Source organism: Phoenix dactylifera, chromosome 9 (genome assembly GCF_009389715.1).
Source record: "Phoenix dactylifera cultivar Barhee BC4 chromosome 9, palm_55x_up_171113_PBpolish2nd_filt_p, whole genome shotgun sequence".
In the NCBI taxonomy this organism is placed as follows: domain Eukaryota; kingdom Viridiplantae; phylum Streptophyta; class Magnoliopsida; order Arecales; family Arecaceae; genus Phoenix; species Phoenix dactylifera.
In genome coordinates this window covers 21359852-21379446 of record NC_052400.1, presented here as the reverse complement: position 1 = coordinate 21379446, position 19595 = coordinate 21359852, and the positions used below count along the sequence as shown (strand labels likewise).

Here is a 19595-nt window from a genome sequence, read left to right as displayed (position 1 = left end):
ATTCCTTAGAAGCTTTCTTTGGGTACAGAGATATAATGGTTTGGAAAAAAATATTATAGGTAACACATTTGTCCATCTGGATTATAATTTACTAGTAATAAGTGTTCTCTTGTTGGAGGGTATAGCATGGCCAATTCATTTCCACTGTCACAAAACAAAAGTTTTCAAAATTATGTGCTGCAGCCTGCAGAAGAGAGAAGATTCAAAGAAGGCTGACACTCCAAAGGCAACAGAACAAGGAGTGGATATATAAAAGGAGGAGCCTACAATTTTATCATGACAAAAGGAACAACAAGAATGAGATGGAAAGGGGGCATATTAAAGGCCAAAGGTTGAAATCAAATAAAAGTATAAAACCGATCTAGCACACATGGAGCTTGTTTTCTATCAGCAAATTAAATTATCTGCTGTTGGCGGTTTTCGATAATGTCTGATGACCAAAGACCCTTTTTCGACTTCGCACCGTACCAAAGTGAACATAGAAAAGGCTTATGATGAGAGGAATCGAAACCTTTTCGAAGGTAAATTTGGTCATGAATGAAATGCCTCCTCGATTTATCCATGTTTTAGTTTTTGTACTGTTCGGTAATCTTGTGACTGGAAGAAGCTATACTTGCAGCTCAGGAAGGGGTCTCAATATGTAAGGAGCTGGACTGGGTTAGAACTTAGAAGTCATTGGACAAAGAGGATGTCTAAGATACCCAAGGTCATTTTCCAGTGCAGGAAGCTGGGAATGCAGTGTACCAACATTCGAATTTTTGAGGATCGATGATATAGAGTTATGTTTGAGGATATGTTGCTTCCGACACCAAATTGGGTGGCCATGCATGGTTCAAGATCTTCTTTGTTTATTGAGAAGCTAAGCCATAATCTCGCAGGAATAATCGATTGTGGGATACCAGTTTGATTTGTTGCAAGGCTAGAGCAGCAAAACTAAGTGCAATACATGGCAGGTTGTAAGTGGCTAGGTCTGGTTTAGTTTCTAGTAACCTAGATCGGAACCAATGGGATCTCATGTCCAGATTTGGTCCCATATCCTCTCCATTGAAGGATTAAATCAGTTCTTGGTTCAGATACTTAAAATATCATAAGATCCATTGGAATAGGTTCGAGCATGTTAAGTCTAGGTCTGTAAGTAGATACTAAACTATATATCTTGAACAATTAGTGAAACTAAAAGCTCCCATGTTTAAGAAATTTATCTACAAAATATCCAATTACACGCTCCAAAAATTAAATTATAACCAGCAAGTGCTCGATAGCTAACTATATGATAATGACTAATAAAAATTTTAAAAGGTGCGCTTAATTTAAAAGTTAAGTACAAACATCTAAACCTGGTATAATATATGATCATTTTTTATTCTTTTTATTCACTTAAATTATACAAGAAATTTTACGTGTCAATAGTTTAGAAATTGAAGAGTATAATAAATAAAACTAATATTATAATAAAGAAATAGGGTAAGTAGTTGGGGCCAAGTTTAGTCAGGCATAAAAAACTCAAAATTAGATTGGATAGAAAATTTCTAATAGATTCGTCTTTGGACCCATATGCAACCTATTTATTGATGAGTTAGGATCGATCAAGATCGAATATCGAATTTGCTGGTTGGAGTGACAGTCCTGGTTATAAAATTTGTTTTTGGATACGATCACTTTTGAGAAATTCGCTAGTGCTTAATGAACTTTCATTAGAACCATGCTTTGGTTATGAATTTTTGATTCTTGTGTGCATCACACTCAGCTCCTCTTTGAAAATGAAGTTTGATAACCCATGCCCTTCTTTGTATCAACTCTCTCAAATGTCCAAATGCCCCATCATATTTTAAAAAATTCTCTCAAGGCAATTTACAGTCAGACCTATGCGCAACAATGAGCACAGCGTGACCTAAAACATCTTTTGCTGCTCAGGACCGTTAAAAAAAAAAAATCCTGCAATCTATAGACAGCATTTTTTCCCTTCGCCATTAATGGAAATTTGTTCTTTAGCTAGGTTTGATTCTAATTGATTGAGAAAATTAGCAATATGCAAAGCGTTAAAATCTTCCAAGCTTAAGAAAACAACCATCAAAACGCAACTATCTAAGTATCTATTAAGTCCAATAGCTATCAATTCAACATATCAAGTTGTCAAGTGGGATTAAGACAATTAAAAGATGTCACACCATAAAGATGCTCGGGGTAAATTGAACCGAAAGCGACAAGTGGAAGGCATTCAATTTTGTGCACAACCCATCGCTATACAACTCAAATTTGAAGCTAGGATGACACCAAAAAAAAAAAAAAAAAAAGGTTTGGGAACTAAAGCGAGTGGGGTCTCTTGATGGAACAGTTACCAAATATCCATAGGTTGGGAACATAAGAGTCTACAAGAAAAATGTTTTTTTTTCTTTTTGTTTTTAAGGTAGAGTACCCAGTACTAGAGAGGAGTTGGGAGAGCCTCCTTTTGGAAGGAGACCTTAAGTACAAAAGGTGTGTTTATATGACTGCTTTGCCAAATGAAACCATAAAATTATCATAGTATTATCTTAGTTAAAGCAATGTTTTAACATTCCACTCTTTAGACTATAAATCATGTTGGCAGTAGAGCTTTTGGAATTAAAGCTTTTTGAAGTAGAATTTTTATAAAAAGTTGTTTGTTATTTAGTAACTATATTTTTAAAGTATCGTAAAACTTTAGCATGTGTTTGGTAAATAAAAATACTTTTAGTATGATAAAATAATTATAAAAAATGTTATATAATATTATACAACAAAACATAATAAAATATAATATATATTAATATATAAATTTATGATATAGTATAATATTACTATAATAGAATATTATATTATTATAATATAGTAATATAATATTATATATTGAATATAATAATTTAATATAATATTAAATGATTCGGCATATGTCCTGATTAATTTTTTCTTTATTAAAGTGTTTTCACATTACACCTCCAAACTTGGCAGCCTGTACAAATGCCGACTTCACTCGCACGGTTGCCACCGAATATCGCAGCCTCATCTCCCGAGGCCGTGGGGCCCCACGAAAACCATTCCGGTCAAACTTGTGCGCGCGCGTAATAACCACACGTGACTAGCACGCGTCACGAGAGCTGCTCCCTCGAAAGCCATGCGCGTAAAATTCCCACGAGGTTGCTTCCCATCCCATGCCAGAAATAAATAGTTCCACGGTTTAAATTTAAATTACATGGTCGGTTGGTCTTGTCGAAGCCTAGAAAGAGTAGCTAGTTATACCTAGGTGGTCCAATGGCCATGAAACTTTTGGGCAGGCGTATTTTAAGTTTTATTTTTTTTTAATTTGATTTTTTTTTGGGCAATGTGCATTGTGCAATCCCACACAGTGTCCATTTTACAGATGGGCAGATAAGAATTGTCACAGCTGTCAATAAAAATATATATTATATATTGATAACTATTTCCATTGAGCAGCAGGATGTTTGTCTGCAGTGGAGGTTAATACGAAAAAAAATAACACCGAAAGTTTCGTATGTGGCTAATTACTTTAAAAACATTCTACGAGTTAGAAAAAAAAATCTAAAATATTATAAAACTTGTTATATTTTAATTTTATTAAATATATTCGTACTAAAATTATATAAATTATTTATTTAAAAAATATAAATAAAATTAAAATATACCTATTAATTTTTATTATTATTGAAATAAGTTTTTGCTACTTATATGAAGTTTTCTTTTTGTTTTAGATAAAATAGAAACATTTTTCGGCATTAAAAGAGAACATATATTTGTCTCTAATAAGATACTCATATGCATGATTATTGATATGATCTAATTAGCATTTTTTTTTCCCAGGCCTAACCCCAAGAAAAATTAAGGTCTGAAAAATTTGCAGCCATAATTATCTATATACGAGAACCGCAATGGAAACATCCAAGGCTTGAACGATGAAAGTCCTGTGAGTTTGAGAGATTTCGCTATAGGATGTGTGAACATCTAGGACCAACTTAAACTGGCTGGTCAAAGAAGCATTTGATGATTTCTAAACTTTAGTGTTGTTTGGTGGCTCTTAATTGTTAGGTAGGTTTTTCAACTGCCTTTATGTAGAGTTTTGAGTCTTATAATTCTTGATTTTTAATCCATAGCAACTCTTTTTTTTTTATATAATTGTGGCTGGGGGAATTGTGGGTTGGGGATAAACGGCCGGTTGCTAAAATAGGAAAAACAGGAAAGGAAATAAATCAAATTGCTCTCTAGATTAATAAAAATCGAGAGCAAATCAGCCTACAGCTTATGTAGATTAAGGGATACTGCAGCACGTGTTCGTAGAGGCTGACCACAGACCGATCACGATACTTGTGATTAGATTTGAATAGATATGAACCCTTAGCCAGACTAGAACATTAGAGTTTAAATGGAAAGAGTATGTGAGGATATGTGCAGGCGTATATTTAGTTCTACATCGATTATTCGTGGAAAAGATTTTGAGTACTTATACAGGATTAAGAAATTCAAAAAATACTTTTCGGTTAGCTATTTTGAGTGAGATTTTGGATTGTTGCAAAAAGATCTTGATATTCTCTTCAACAAATTTAGCTAATGGGTTCTTCCAAAGGCAAAATGTGTAGAGGATCTTCTGCAGGGTAGCATAGATAGCTCTTCAGCTCCTGCTGATCCTAGACTTTCCTCGGATAAGGTTGAATTTGTGGAAGTTGGTAGGCCATCCGTTAATATCAAACAAAACTGTCTCTGAATAGGACCCAAAAATTCAGACAACTCTTGAAAACGATTTATCACAAAAAAGCATCCGAGGAAAAGATGAGAAACTGTCTCTGAATGGGACCCAAAAAAGTTGCATCATAAGCTGATCCCAGATTTTCCTCAGATAAGGTTGAATTTGTGGAAGTTAGCAGGCCATCTGTTAATATTCATACAAGTCTTGATAATAAACCAAAGGCTTGTTTTTTTAAAGCAAGCCATTAAGAGATTTTTACTTTTTCTGGAAGTCTGGTTGATCTAATGAGAGAGAGGAGGTCATACAACTGATCCAACTAGAGGGCTTGGAGGAGAGCGAGACAGCTGGGCGACCCAATCTTCCAGCCATGGGATCGCTAGCTCCATTGGAAGGCTAAAAAACAACAGCACTAACAGCAATAGAAAATAAGTTGTTAAAGAGATGTGCAAGCTGGATGGTCTCATATAGGGTCAATCACTCTGAAGATACCTTATGGGTCAGAATGAAGGAGCTCCCTAGAACACTCCGAAATGCACTATCTTCAACAGACCCAACCAAAATTGAATGCGTCTTCCATCTCCCAACTTAAAAGCGGTGCAATTCCAAAAGGCATCAGATCCTTACTTAATGTATTTCCAAATGGACGAGTGATTTAACAAGAGCTCTTTTTCACCCTCATTGGAAATCTTCAACAAGATCATGAGTAATGCGAGGGCTTGAAAGAAGTTTCCAGGCGCATCTCGCAAGTAATTCCATGACTTCCTTCCTCCTTCGATCCGTAGACAATGTTCCAATTCACAGGGCAATAGCATCCAGAATACTTTCTTTCCTTTTCCACAGAAAGGCCCGTCTCATCTAAATAATGCTACTGATGACCCATCTTGAGAGTTTGAAAGAAGTCATGAAGTAATAAGGCATTATTGAAAGAACTGCATCGATAAAGGCAAGCCTACCACCCCACGACGGTAGCTTCCCTTTCCAAGAAGCAAGCCTGGAACTAAGCTTTTCAGCCAACGGCATCCAATAGAGCTTTGGAAGTCTTCTATCAAAGAGAGAAAAGCCAAGGTAATTAAGGGGGGAGGGATCCTTCCTCGCAACTCAACTAGTCGGCCAAGAATGGAGTTTCCTCCTCAATCATATTGAGCTCCATAATCGTGCTTTTGTAATTTTCCCTCCATAGCAACTCAACATCAATTCAAGCCAGGACTAGAATCATGCCGTGCGTCACATGTGAAATGCATTTGGCAACCTTAATTTATATATGGACCTTTCGATAGTTCGGTGCAACAATTATCAGATATAACAAATCACGATGAATACATACATCACCACGAGCGCATCAAATGAACGTATTTTTTTTTGTTTGTGCTGAAACGGATGTATCATACATGTCAGGTACGAATACATAAAAAAAAAGTCAAAAGATAACAAGTTCGAGAGTACACGGGATAATCCCCCTCTCCTGGCCACGGGGTCTCTCCAAAATGGTTAACCACATATAAGGCTACCAAATTTATTGCCTCATTGACCTCTCGATACGCATGCTTTGCCTGCATGGCCATTCCACCATTGATCATAGCCCGAATATCTCTGAGTAGGGAACCTCTCCCACTCTTTGCTGAATCTAACCAATAACTGTAGCCGAATCATCCTTAAGCACGATAGCATTGGTTTGTAGCTCGCGCCAAGCATAGCACACGCCAGTTCAGGCTGCTCGCCGTATGGACGTGATCTTCATAATTTCAAAAAAAAAAGAAAGAGAGAGATAGAAAACACACAAGGGTATTCTCGCCCACAAATACTCAGCGGCGGAGGTGACGAGCCTTGGAGGGTCAGGTCGAGGTGAGATAAGGAAGGGACGAATCCGGCCCGATCCTATCCGGGGATGGAGGTCGGAATCCACATGGAGCCGAAGGGGGCGTGCACGGTGTGGGGACTTTGTTTTGGAGCGCAGAGACCAAGTCTGTGCCGCTTATTGGCCTATCAAGCCGGTTCATGGGCCTCCTCGTGAGGGCCATCTTAGCCACCCCCCGCGGGCCGTTGGTATTGGTTAATTGGGATGGAAAACTTAGATGGTGGTGGTGGTGGAAAACAAGATGTAATTTTTTTTTTTTTTTTGGATGAAATGGGAGGATTTTCCACCCAGATTGTATTAATTATGTATTTTTAAATATATACAAGTTGTATATAATTATATTATGTATGTACAAGAGAGTTAGGGAAGGATATGCATGTGTGTAAGCGCACACAAAGGGCTTGTTTCGTTCGTGGGAAGCATTTTTCCTTCTAGGAATATAATTCTTGGAAAACAAATTTGTAGGAAGAGGATGCCTAGGAAAGTACTTTTGGCATGTTTGGTTAATCATGGGAAAGTGACAAATTTCCAAAGTGCTTATGTTTGGTTAGCCATCCAATTTTCTAGAAAAGTTATGTATAATTCTTATTATGCCCTTAATAAAAATTAGGTCTTTAATGCTTCTTTAATGCTGAGGAGGTTTTTTGGGGAAAAAAGTAAAAATGGAGTGATTCCCGCCTCATGGAAATGTAACTTTTCCATGTTTCTCATGGGAAAGACTTTTCCATGAAATGTGGAAATCATATTCCCATGGGAATACAACTTTTCCGTCTCCCTTCTTTGAAAACTCCAACCAAACAAGAGGCATCTCATTACTTTTCCGTTGACCACACTTTTCTCCTTCTTTTCCCGCGAACCAAACGAGCCCTATGTTGCAGTCACGACTGTCTAGATATGGTGCCATAGCCCCTAATTCTAGAATTGGACTTATCCAGTTCAACAACGAACTAAAAGTGCCCTTTGCTTCAAGATTTTTGGACAATAGTGAGGGACGGAGGGGCCTTCCAAGTTAAGCATATTTTCGTAAAGCTAATGGGGTTGCGGACTGGGTAACCGGTTATGAAGCCAGTCACTCCGATAGTACCTTGTAGGCCAGAGATGGGGAGTTGCCCCTGGTACTTCGAGGTATTTTATTTTTTGATTTTATTCGGTGTATTCATACCCATCGAGTATGATCCACCCGTCTTAGCAAAAAAAAAAAAAAAAAAAGCCAAATGGAATACAACATAGGCGAATCTTAAAGATGCTATACGAGCCCAAGTCGTACGAGAAGCTCCCCAAAGGAATTTTTTTCTCCCCAAACCTCGTAACTTTAGGCCGAGGCTGTCTTGGGCTAGCCCATCCTTTCTAAGCCCAATAAGCCTAAGAAAGAGAAGCCCATAGTCCATATCAACTAAAGCCGGTCCGACTAAGGCGTCCATCCTCCTCGGCTCGCCCCACCTCGCTCGAATATAAACTCTTCCACTCTCAAAATATAAATAAAATTTTTTTAATAAATATCCTTCTAAATATCAAATTTTATATAAATATTTTTAAAAAATTAATATTTATATATATGCTCTTGTAAAATACTTATTTTGCTATTCTATGTTTTTATCTTTATTTTTGCATATGTACCTATACTATTTAATGCAGTTAAAAAATTAATAATTTTAAATTAAAATAACTAAAATTGTCTTAATGGGTGAATTTGTAAAAGAGAAATATTTATAATTCATTCGCAATGGGAAAAAAAAGATAATTTTAAATTTTATTTTATTTTTAATTAAAATAAAATATAATTTTTTTATTAAGAAGCATTTGAAAAAATAATATTTTATAAAAATATAAAAATAAATATAATTTTTAAAAGAATATTTACATAAATTTAAATTTTTAGAAAGATATTTATAAAAAAAATCATATAAATATTACAAAAGCTCTGCTGGAAACCTCTTCCAAGTACGCCACGTGTCTCAAACGTTCTGGGCTCGCCAAGAGTCGCCTTCCACTCACTTTACAACAGAACCCCCCTCCACCCGACTATAATAAATCCGACACCAAGATCATGACCGTTGAAACGCGATCGAACGGCAAGTTTAATAGCACCATGCACAAACATCTCTATCAGATTTTCTCCGGTACCAGAACCGCAGACACCGAGTCAATGCAATTAAATGTAAACCCCGACGCGAAAACTCGATCTCAATCGTCCATATGATCGGTCTCACAGATCGGACGATCTAAATCACTCCACAATCAACGGTGATCTAGCTAACTAGTACTATTTCTTGTTTGCACCCCCCCCAAAAAAAACCAGGAGAAATAATGAATAAATTAAAAAAAACAGTTATAATTTATCCGGTCATCTTCGTTTCCTGTCGCCCAAGAAATCCGAGCGGCTTCGCCTCCCCTCCTCCTCTCCCGTAAAATCCCTCTCGAGCCTCTCGGTTTCTCTCAAGTAATTTTGAGCGAGGAAACATGGGTCCCGGCCTCTACTCCGAAATCGGCAAAAAGGCGAGAGGTATTCGTTTCGACAAATTAATTAAACCTAAATCTTTTAAAATTCTTGTTATTTCTCCAAGAATTTGTTTTGATGTATTTATTTGGGTGCAGATCTTCTTTACAAGGACTACCATACGGACCAGAAGTTCACCGTGGCCACCTACACCGCCAATGGAGTTGTGGGTGTTTTCTTTTTCTTTTTAATTTTATGTTTTCTTAATTTATTTGTGCTCTTGTTTTAATGAGCTTTTTTTTTTTTAATATACTTTTTTCCGTTTCTGCACCGTTGGCGTTTTACGTGGGGGCTACTTCTGTTTCCTTTTGTAATCTGAAACAGTGCTTCCCCCTCCTAAAAGAAATGGATTGTTGCTGAGATTTTAAAGGCTTGTTCATTTTCTCTTCTTGTTAGTTTCGGGATCGATGATTGTTTGATGCTGTTTCTTGTTTTCTTTATTCACTATCGTCATATGCAGCTTCTACTATTTGATTTTTCTTTAGATTTTTTAATTTAATCAAATTTTGTCTTCTTGGGGAGTCTTCGGATGCTTAGAAATGTCTATCTTGGATCACTTTGATTGGAAGAATGGAGATAGGATATCTTAAAGAAATTATTGCAGGTTTTGTATAAAGATATGACTAGGGGTTGTAAATTTTAGCGTTTATGGAGATGTTCAGGAAATAATGTTTTGAAATTTATGTTATATGTATCTTTGTAGACCGATCTTCTCATTTTGCACCTTTCTTGCATTATCAATATGCTTTTATATTAATTGTGTACTAATTCTTGTTTAAGATAGAAGCGATCGAAGTGCGAGATTAGATAAAAGAACATTAGTTTTTGATGAACTTTGACGTATACAACAGTATGCGGCGTGCCTTGTTTTGTTCTTGAAGGTGCACAGTTCATGTCTATATTGTTAAAATTTGTTTTGATATTGAGTGCCTAGTGCATGTATGAATATGTTTGTTGTGTATTGATAATTATAAATGTTCATAAATTTATCATTTGTATACATAATGTGATCATCATGATCTTTATATGCCATGCTTATATGAGTCCTAGCACTTCAGACATTTGCATAAGTGTGTCAACGATTTGGAAGTTTTAACTGCTCCTTGTTGGAGTCTTTTTGTGATACATGTGTTAGATATCATCTTTGGTGTACTTCTGTAATTGACATAATGAATATTAGCAAACAATCTCTAATGTTGCATATTATTCTGTTGTCTGTGCCTAACGTGTGAATAATTGATTCTCTAAATCCACCATCATGATGCTTTTTAGCTGTCAGTTTTGGCAAATATTTTCTCATGTAGTCATATATTTAACTATGTTAGACATACAAATGTTTGCATGGCAATCTGATTTCTAATAATGTAGAAATTAAGAATAGGTTGAGAGATGCAATTTTCTTGACCAGCTATTTAGGCTTTGAGGATTACTTTACTCGTTTCATTTGTATTTTGGTTTGATCCATATAGCAGATACATATTCCAACATAAATTGGAAACCTTTCTAAAAGCCACATGCTTTTTTGCTGTCCTTTTCTTATCTTCTGCTTTGATCTTTCTTATAAGAATAATCAAGTGATTTATTGTTTTGTGGTCTTGAATCTTTTTTCTGATTCTTGTATTTTGGTTGGTATTTACATGGGTATTGTGTGGTTCATAAATGAGAGGCATAGACATAATGATGTGGATGCATGTGTGCCTGTGCATGTCTAAGTAGGATATTGCACTGAATATACTTACATAATTACAAATTTAATCAAAGAAGTACCATAATTTATCATATCCATGATATAGTAAATCATTAATCTATACACCTTTACGTCATTAACAATTGAATATCTGATGCATCCTTTATTATAATTTCCAGAAGTCAGAAGCTCTGGCATGCATTTTGATCTTCACAGAAATGCCAACTCCTGATATTTGAAAATATTTGAGAGTTTTTCTAGGTTTAAAAATTGTTCTCTCTTTTGTATCATATTACTTGGGACGTTTGATAGGAAGGTACCAAAGGGGAAAAATTTGTTAAACTGACATGTTGCGAGATGAATAACCCTAAAAAATCAGGTTTAGCATTGTTTAGGGGTTTGAGGGGCATATGCATGGGTGGCAGATCCACTATAGGCAACGGTTTTTTGGCGCTAATCCTCATTTTTCAGGGTTGTGCATCTGGGCTACGGTAGTTTATCAAGGTCGAAAAGTAAATTAATATTCATTACCAACACCTGCATTAATGAGTAATTTAGCTATCTAAAGTGAAAAAAAGAAACAAAAAAACTATTTATGTTTGTGCGTGTGAATGTGCACCTCTGTTGCACATATGTATGTATATTGCCAACCATGCTTTCTGCATGTGGGTGGAAGGGCAGGAATGATGTACTATCTGCATGTTGAGCTGATTATTGGTGTCATTTGTACATGAATACTTAGTAACAAAGAAACATATTATTTGTTGAATATACACTGCAATGCCTAATAAACTTTTGATGTACACCTTCATGTTGTTATCCTTAGAGGGAGACTTCACTAGCTACTGGCAGAACATGTTGACCTAGTGATGAAATTTTGTTTCTAGATTGTCTGTTAATCATAACACACATTTTTCAGGATGTATTACGTGTTTCCTTTTGATCTGGCATGAAGTATGTCTATCTTGGTCAATTCAGATGCACACTCTGTTTTACGTTGCAGGCCATTACAGCATCTGGTACAAAGAAAAATGAACTGATTTTTGGTGAGATTCAATCTCAGTTGAAGAACAAGAATATCACTGTTGATGTCAAAGCAAATTCAGACTCTAATGTAAGTTGTTTAAGGAGTGAATCTATTATTTTATTATGCTATGTATACTTTTATATTCTGCAGTCTTCTCTTGAAGAAGTATCACTATCATTTGTTATAAGAATTTATTAGGAACTTATTTATATGTGGTTGGATACTTGTTTTAATTAGGATATATAATTTAAGTATTAAGCTTTGATCGGGAAAAAATCCAAAGCGTTCCACACTCTATTATGCGGCCTGTAGCAAAACTATTTGTACTTCTACCTGGCATTATATCCAAGAGCATATAAGTAGCATGGGCATATGCTAATCTTTTGTGCTTTTGAAAGTGACAACTATGAGATGATAACTTTCATCTGTGTTTTTTCCTCTACCAGCTTTCAACAACAGTTACAGTCGATGAACTTGCCACTCCTGGGTTGAAGACAATTTTCAGCTTTGTGGTGCCCGATCAGAGATCTGGAAAGGTAGATAATTATCTATTTGTTAATCTTGTTTTCTGCTACATCAGGTAATTCTTTTTAAGCCTCGAATATATACACATACATGAACTGAAAATTGTCTGAATCCTTTTTCACTTTTTGGTTGACTTCAGGTTGAACTGCAATACCTGCATGATCATGGAGGGGTTAATGCTAGTATTGGATTAACTGCCAATCCCATTGTCAACCTTTCTGGTGTAGTTGGAACTGATGCTGTTGCTGTTGGTGCCGACGTATCATTCGATACTGCAAATGGAGACTTCATAAAGTGCAATGCTGGGTTGAGCATCACCAATGCTGATCTGATTGCCTCGCTGACCGTGTGAGTATCTCTGTAGTGAACTGTCTATTTTTAGTGTTTTTTTGTCCCGATGGAAACATGAAATTAACTGTAAATGTTCTGTTAAGTGTAAAATGAATGCTATCTTTTAAATGAAACACCCAACTAATTTTCGAACTGAAGTGCTAGATTGTGGAGTCTGATACATCAGTCTGAAATTTGCATGCAGGAATGACAAGGGAGATTGCGTGAATGCTTCCTATTATCACTTGGTCAGTCCATTATCAAGCACAGCAGTTGGGGCTGAGCTTACCCACAGCTTCTCAAGCAATCAGAAAAACACACTCACATTTGGGACGCAACATGCACTGGACCCTCTGACCCTGGTTAAGGCTCGGTTCAACAATTATGGTAAAGCTAGTGCTCTTATCCAGCATGAGTGGAGGCCTAAATCATTCCTTACCATTACTGGGGAGGTTGATACCAAGGCAATCGAGAAGAGCTCCAAGGTTGGCCTGTCCTTGGTGCTTAGGCCATAATGAAAGATCTCCTGAGCATCACGTCACTTCCATTCCGCACTTGTTCAAATGGAAAAAGTTAGAATCAAAAGGAAATAAGACCTACGCATTGTGACAGAAGCGTCTTTATTGATTTTATGACTGCTGCTGTTTTTTTTTTTCTTTTACTTCCCTCTTACTGCAGTATTAGGTTCTTCTTGGTTTACGTTTGGATTGTATGAATAATTTTAGTTGGGTGTCTAGGAGTAGAGATTTCCTCCAACATCATTTCACTGTGACCGGCAAGAACTGAAAGCTGGTTTAAGCAGATACATATTGCTTGCTTTTTTTTTTTTATTCTCCTTCCTTTGTGCGCGCGCTTGCAGTGTGTTTATGTCATGATGTTGCCCGACCATGCATAAAAACCGAGCTTGAAGCCAGTCTAGTTTGAGCGTCTGTCCGCCCGCACTCGGCCATCCTGACAATTCAGCCTTAGTCCTCAATGTAATCGTAAAAAACAAAACCAAGTTTTTTTAACATGTCATTCAGTTATTCTTTACAGGAATAGCTAACATTTTATCCATAACAAAAATACTAATGTCAACTATTTTTATAGCCACCAGCATCGGATACTTCAAATACATGTTTGAGACGGGAACACAAAAAGTAAAATTTTAGATTATATTATGTATAGCTTTTAAAGGAAATAGTGGGATGCTTTTCGTATTTTCTTCTTATCCTAAAAAAAGAGTGATTAGAGTTTAATTTGTTCTTTTATTTCATCTTTAAAAATTATAATTTTCATTATTTTATTTTTAAAAATAATTAAAGCTATTTAAATATAATTTATGCATGCAGGGTAAAAGAGGTGAAAGGATATTTAGGATAGAAAAGAAATGGTAGATGGAACGAAAACGCGATATTTTTCAAAGTATTATTCTTATATATAATATTTTATTAAGTTAATGGAATATTTTATTAGAGAAAATCGAACGAGAGGATGGGGTCGGAAACTAACGGCCGTTACTACCACGAATGAAGGCGTTGATGAAAATCTCGGCGGAACCCGAATCCTGATGAACCGGACCGCGAGGAAAACAAACCGTTGTAATGAAAACCAGACCGGGTTTAAAAAACCTTTAGCACCGGCCTTCCGACGCCTTTTTAAGTCTCGCGACCTCTCTTCATCCCATGCCCCCTTGTCCTCTCTCTCGGCTCAGGTACGATCAAATTTCAAGAACTCTCCAAGCCCTATACGCGAGCCTCGCCGCCGGAACCCTAGATCCTCCTCCCAAACTCTAGCTCCCAGGATCGAGCTCGCGATGGACAATCCATGGCGATTCCGGCCGATCCAAGGCCGCCTCTGCCCCGTCTGCTCAACCCTTCACTTCCCCTTCTGCCCGCCGCCCCCCGCTTTCGATCACAACCGGTACGCTGGCGAGCACCTCCGCCGCTTTCCTCCCGAGATCCATCCGCCCTTCCTCCGCGACCCCCCGTTCCCTCGGCCCGTCTACGACACGCCTTTCCGGAACCCTCGAGCGGCTCCACCGATGCCGTTCCCGGAGCCGGCTGCAAGAGGCCCGGAGCCTTGGGTTAGGAACCTCGCCTTGGAGAGGGAGCACCCTCTTCGTCCTGCTTTTCATCCATCGCAGCTTTTCGTTCAAGAAGAGTTCTTGGAAAGAGAGAACTCCCGGAAGAGGATGCGAGTAGAAGATCCTGCGATGGGTAATTTTCCTCCTCCTCCGCACCCCTACAATCGGTACGATTATACCCTTGGCAGGTTCTCAGCGGATGACGAACGAAGATTGAATTTAATTCGAGATCACGGGTGGCAACATTCTACGGAAGGGCCGCAGCAATTGAATGGCGAATACAGAACGGATAGGTTTGGTCACGACGGCATCCAGAAACAGTACCAGAGCGTTGGAGCTGATCACGGTTTTCATGCCCTAGGGACTGGCTCGGTGGGCAGGAATGGTTCGTTGTTGCCCCAAGAACATGCTTTTAGCCAGCAAAATCACCGTCAGCCAAATGCAAACGAGGACCATTGGAATTTCTCGGGAGCTGTGAATCCTCAGAGCAGCGACCGGTTTGTACCTCTTGAAAGGGTGGATTTTGAACGAGGTGGTGCTTATAACCCTCAATCTGGAGAATACGTGGGTGCAAGAATCGTTCACCCTGATGCGTCTTTTCAGCCACCCAAAAGTTACAGACAGGGTGATTTAGGAGTGGATTCAGAAAATCATGTAGCTCACGTTGCAGAGGAACGAAGAGCCTTTTATGATTCTCGGAAGGCACCTGATTATGCATCAGAAGGTCCGCATGGGAAGTATTATGCTAATGATCACCAACAATTCCATCCAGTCGAGAAATCCTTTCATGGATTTCTAAAGCATCCTCAGTATTCTGAGACGGACTACGGCCAGTATGCTGATGTGATGCAAACCCCTTCTGAACTTAAGCCTCCAGTTCCTGAGGATGTTTACAAGCCATTTGGACCTGGAACTTTCACCTCAGCAGAACAAGCTGGTCCGGTTTGTGGCAACCAAGGAGGCTACCCGCCCTTGCCAGGTAAAAGTAACGGTGGTAATATGACTGCAGAAATGCTTGGTCAGGTACATAATTCTCAAATGTTTACTTCTCTGCCACCACCACCTCCTCCGGAAGTACATACTCAAGCAACCTCTTCATCATCCACAATGCCTTCCACACTTTTTCCTGTCCTGACTAGCACTTCAGCTACCACGTCATTTCCACCTAATACTCAAGCGTTTTCTGAGCATCATCCGTTGCCGCAATCCAGTCGCTACAATGAGCCACCTGTTCATATTTCTACTGAGTTTACTACTGAGGTATGATTACCACTTTGAATAATTGATTCTATTCTTAAATTCCCACTCTTCCCATCAGCTTAGCTTTCAATTTTTGTTTAAACTATTAAATTTTCCCTTACTCTTCCCTTCCTCTTTTATTGTGATATTATCATGCAATCTTGTCATAACGTTCAGTCCAACTTCATGGTGTAATCTGCACCATGGTATACTAGTAAGCCAAGAGGTGGATATACCATGTATTTTGCGGATTGTTTTTGTCTGCCTATATGGGTTTAACTTGACTTTTTTGAAGGGTTTATTCTTGAAAAAGTTTTGAGTAACCATACATTACACATACTCTAGATGATCTCGTAATTCAAACTAGGTCCTAGTAGTGCAACTGGATTTGTTTGACATTAGACCCATCATAAAAAAGCAAAGAAAGAAAAGAAGAAACCTACTTTAACTACAATCGTGACCAAACAAGTGAGGTTAGTTGCCCAAATGTACATGTTTATGTTAAAATGTGTGGGTTCAGTTAGTTTATACTGTCACCGAGGCATGACTCGACCTGGACTTGTGACTTTTAAGGCATTTGGCTGCAAAATCTAACTTAGCGTCTTACAGATTTCTAGTTATATGTTAGTCCTATTTCAGTAATTATTAGCATGTGAAACTAGCTTGATGCTTCTGCATGAGTGACATTAGATGTTACTTTGAGTCTGTCATACTGAAGTATGGTTAGGTAGATTTGTGCTAAGAAGCTTAGATTTATTCTGCTTTAATCTATGGTGCGTCTTTTAATGTGTCATCAGTTTGAAGTAGAAAAGATGCTATATTTGTGATGAGTTGCCATCTTGAAGAAGTTTATTGATGCTCTATGATCGACTAACTTGTCTCATTTGGTGGTCTTTAAGTGCTTCCCCTTTGTGGAAGTTTCCAAATTTTCCCCATCTTTCACTATTGATATCATCTTTATTTACTTCTCTCTCATTACCTTAAATCCCTACTTGGTTTAAACCATATTGTTAGTATTGGAGAATCTCTTGCTAAGGTTTTTTATCTGTGGTTCCAACATTCTACCAGCAATTCCCAAGCCAATAACTAAAGACTTCTAGGGAACCTCTGTGGTTAATATATTTGAACCTTTGTGAATTTGTTTTAGGTTCTTGTTTCAGGCAACTTTTAACAGAGGGGAGCCTCCACTGATGATGCTAATCAGCTTAAATCATTCTACTGGTTGACGTTTGAACTGTTTGTTTCAATCATATTATTGGTTTCTATCTATAACTGGACATTTTCATTTGATTGCATTCCCAATGTTATCATATGATAATGGATGTGAAATGTGACTGCAATTCGTTGTCTTCTAATTGGCAATTCTGGTGGCAGAGAAGTTGATATTTTACCTTATAATCATGCTGATGGGTGTCTAATTTGACTGTAATTGTGTTTTATACATTTTTCTTGTGTGCAAAGTTGTATAACATAAAATTGTGATGTATGAGATCAAATATAACAATGCAGGGATTACCATTCATTCATCAAGCACCATCAAAGCAATATCTGGAAGAAGGAGGGCAAGCATTTTCATTGAACAATTCTCTTAAGGATAAACCAACAGTTATTGATGCTTGTCACTTGTTTAAGCAGCCACATCGTGCCTCTCGTCCTGATCATATTGTTGTCATCCTTCGAGGGCTTCCAGGTTGCTTTTCCCCCCTCCTTGAATTATGTCATGATTTTGCTGGAGATGGCTTGAGATTACCTTAATATAGACATTCTTGACTACCTGTTGTTCAGAACTGACAGATTGTTTTTCGTTAGAACATCCCAGTTTTCCACTTTATTTAGACATGTTTCGGGGAACTTTAAGACCTAATCTTTTTCAAAATTTGAATTTAGTATTAATCAGTTAAAAAAAATTCTACTTACTATTTTTCCCTTGTTGGTTCTTTTTTATCTAGCATCCTATTGATTAACACATCATCTACCCTTCAACTTGAAAATCGTGTTGGTAGAAAAAGTATTTTCAGGAAATGAATTAGATTTGCTTTCCTTTTTATTTCCTTTATATTGTATGGTGAAAGTAATTAGGATTTAGGAAGATTGTGCCTGTAGCATTTGGAAATTGTTACATGTGAATCTAAATGAAGGCCTAAAAAATTGAATTATCACACTCATAGTTTGTTATTTTAACATTTTTGCTTAATATTTTTTAATCTCAGGTCGTTACGCTTGATCTTCATGTGTTGTTGTGTCTTCTGTCCGCTAGCAATATGTAAATCCATCATGTCTGTTAGCCTGTTCACATTGCAGACTCATCTATCTGTTAATCCTTCAGTTAATTCTTAGATGCTATTTATAAAAGTAAAATATCACAATATCTCAAACATTTTATTTTCCAGGCACCTGGATCCTTGATTGATCTTTAATAAATAAGAGAAGTTTGACACACACATGTGATCAGAAAAGTGGCAGCAAGTTCAAGAAATGATTTGGCCAAGTCATCGTGAAAAGATGAGCACAAATCTGAGAGCCACTGCAATCGACCAAAAAAACTAGCAAATCACAGTAGATACCAACATGTCTACTTAACTTTGGATAGAAGATCTGACTATATTTGCATATGCTTCCAAGTCATTGATCAACTCCTGCCATTTTTGTTTTGTTGTTGCATCATTATTTATCTGTACTGCTCCTTAATGACAAGCTCTGATATCCCATTGCTAGTAGCAGCAACCATTTACCTACGAGAGGTATATGTATTTCCTGAAGGTGCTAGTGCATATGAAGTCTTATTGATTCACATCTATAGTCCTAAATTGCCATTAAATGTTTGAACATAAACCCAAGGAAAATATGAAAACAACACAATATGCATTTGGATACTTCAACATTTTCGCTGCATTACGATTTCTTTCTTTTTTTTTCGTTTAACCCTAACTAGAAAAACAATCCTCAATTTAAGAAGCATGAATACTTCAAGTCACATGCTGTGTCTGTATCATATACTAATACTCATCAGATGCTTCTTGGATATATGCTTGATACTTTATCCTATTCTCAATATTGAAAAAAAATCCTGGATACTTCTTGGATATATCCAAGATACTTCCTCACCGCATGAGGAGGGCTTTTTCTTTCTTCTTTTAATTTTGTAGTTTATGATGTTAATATTTAAGTGTGAAGTATGGATTGGGGTCGGATTTGAATGTGTTGACTAAATGATGAGCTTGTAAAAGTTGATGCTATCATGCAAAGTGCGTACTATGTTAATAGCCTACAGTCTTTTACGACACTCATACACATTTATGCATGCGCGCACACACATATATATTATATATATATATGTATATGTATGTGTGTGTGCATGTATATATGTATATATGTATTTGTATATACAAGTACGTACATATATGTATATACATATATGTATATATACAAATATGTATACATATATGTATATATACAAATATATATGCATATACATATGCATTCATATATGTACACATTTGTATATACAAATATGTAGATACATATATACTCATGTACAAACATACCCATACGTACATACATACATATACATATGTATACACATAGATAGATAACTAATACGTACATATATGTATATTTACAATATGTATACATATGTGTATATATATACCTATGCA

At 37.0% G+C, this 19595-nt stretch overlaps 2 protein-coding genes across 4 annotated transcripts in view; both read left to right on the top strand.

Moving 5' to 3' along the window:
- The first annotated feature begins 8888 nt into the window (after positions 1–8888).
- Positions 8889–13465, top strand: LOC103704973 (mitochondrial outer membrane protein porin 1-like). Its single transcript, XM_008788519.4, has 6 exons — positions 8889–9072; positions 9165–9232; positions 11757–11867; positions 12227–12316; positions 12445–12653; positions 12841–13465. The coding sequence occupies exons 1-6, from the start codon at positions 9030–9032 to the stop codon at positions 13148–13150; spliced, it is 831 nt and encodes a 276-aa protein (XP_008786741.1). The 5' UTR covers positions 8889–9029; the 3' UTR covers positions 13151–13465.
- Positions 13466–14281: 816 nt separating this feature from the next.
- LOC103705529 overlaps positions 14282–19595 on the top strand; it is a 28183-nt gene continuing 22869 nt past the window's right edge. For 2 of the 3 annotated variants that reach the window (XM_039130450.1, XM_039130451.1), the window contains exons 1-2: positions 14289–15960; positions 17449–17629. In XM_039130450.1, coding sequence (XP_038986378.1) covers positions 14431–15960; positions 17449–17629 — 1711 coding nt within the window. In that variant the 5' untranslated portion in view covers positions 14289–14430. Of the gene's footprint in view, positions 15961–17448; positions 17630–19595 lie in introns of all 3 variants that reach the window. The other variant, XM_039130452.1, reaches the window with a different exon arrangement.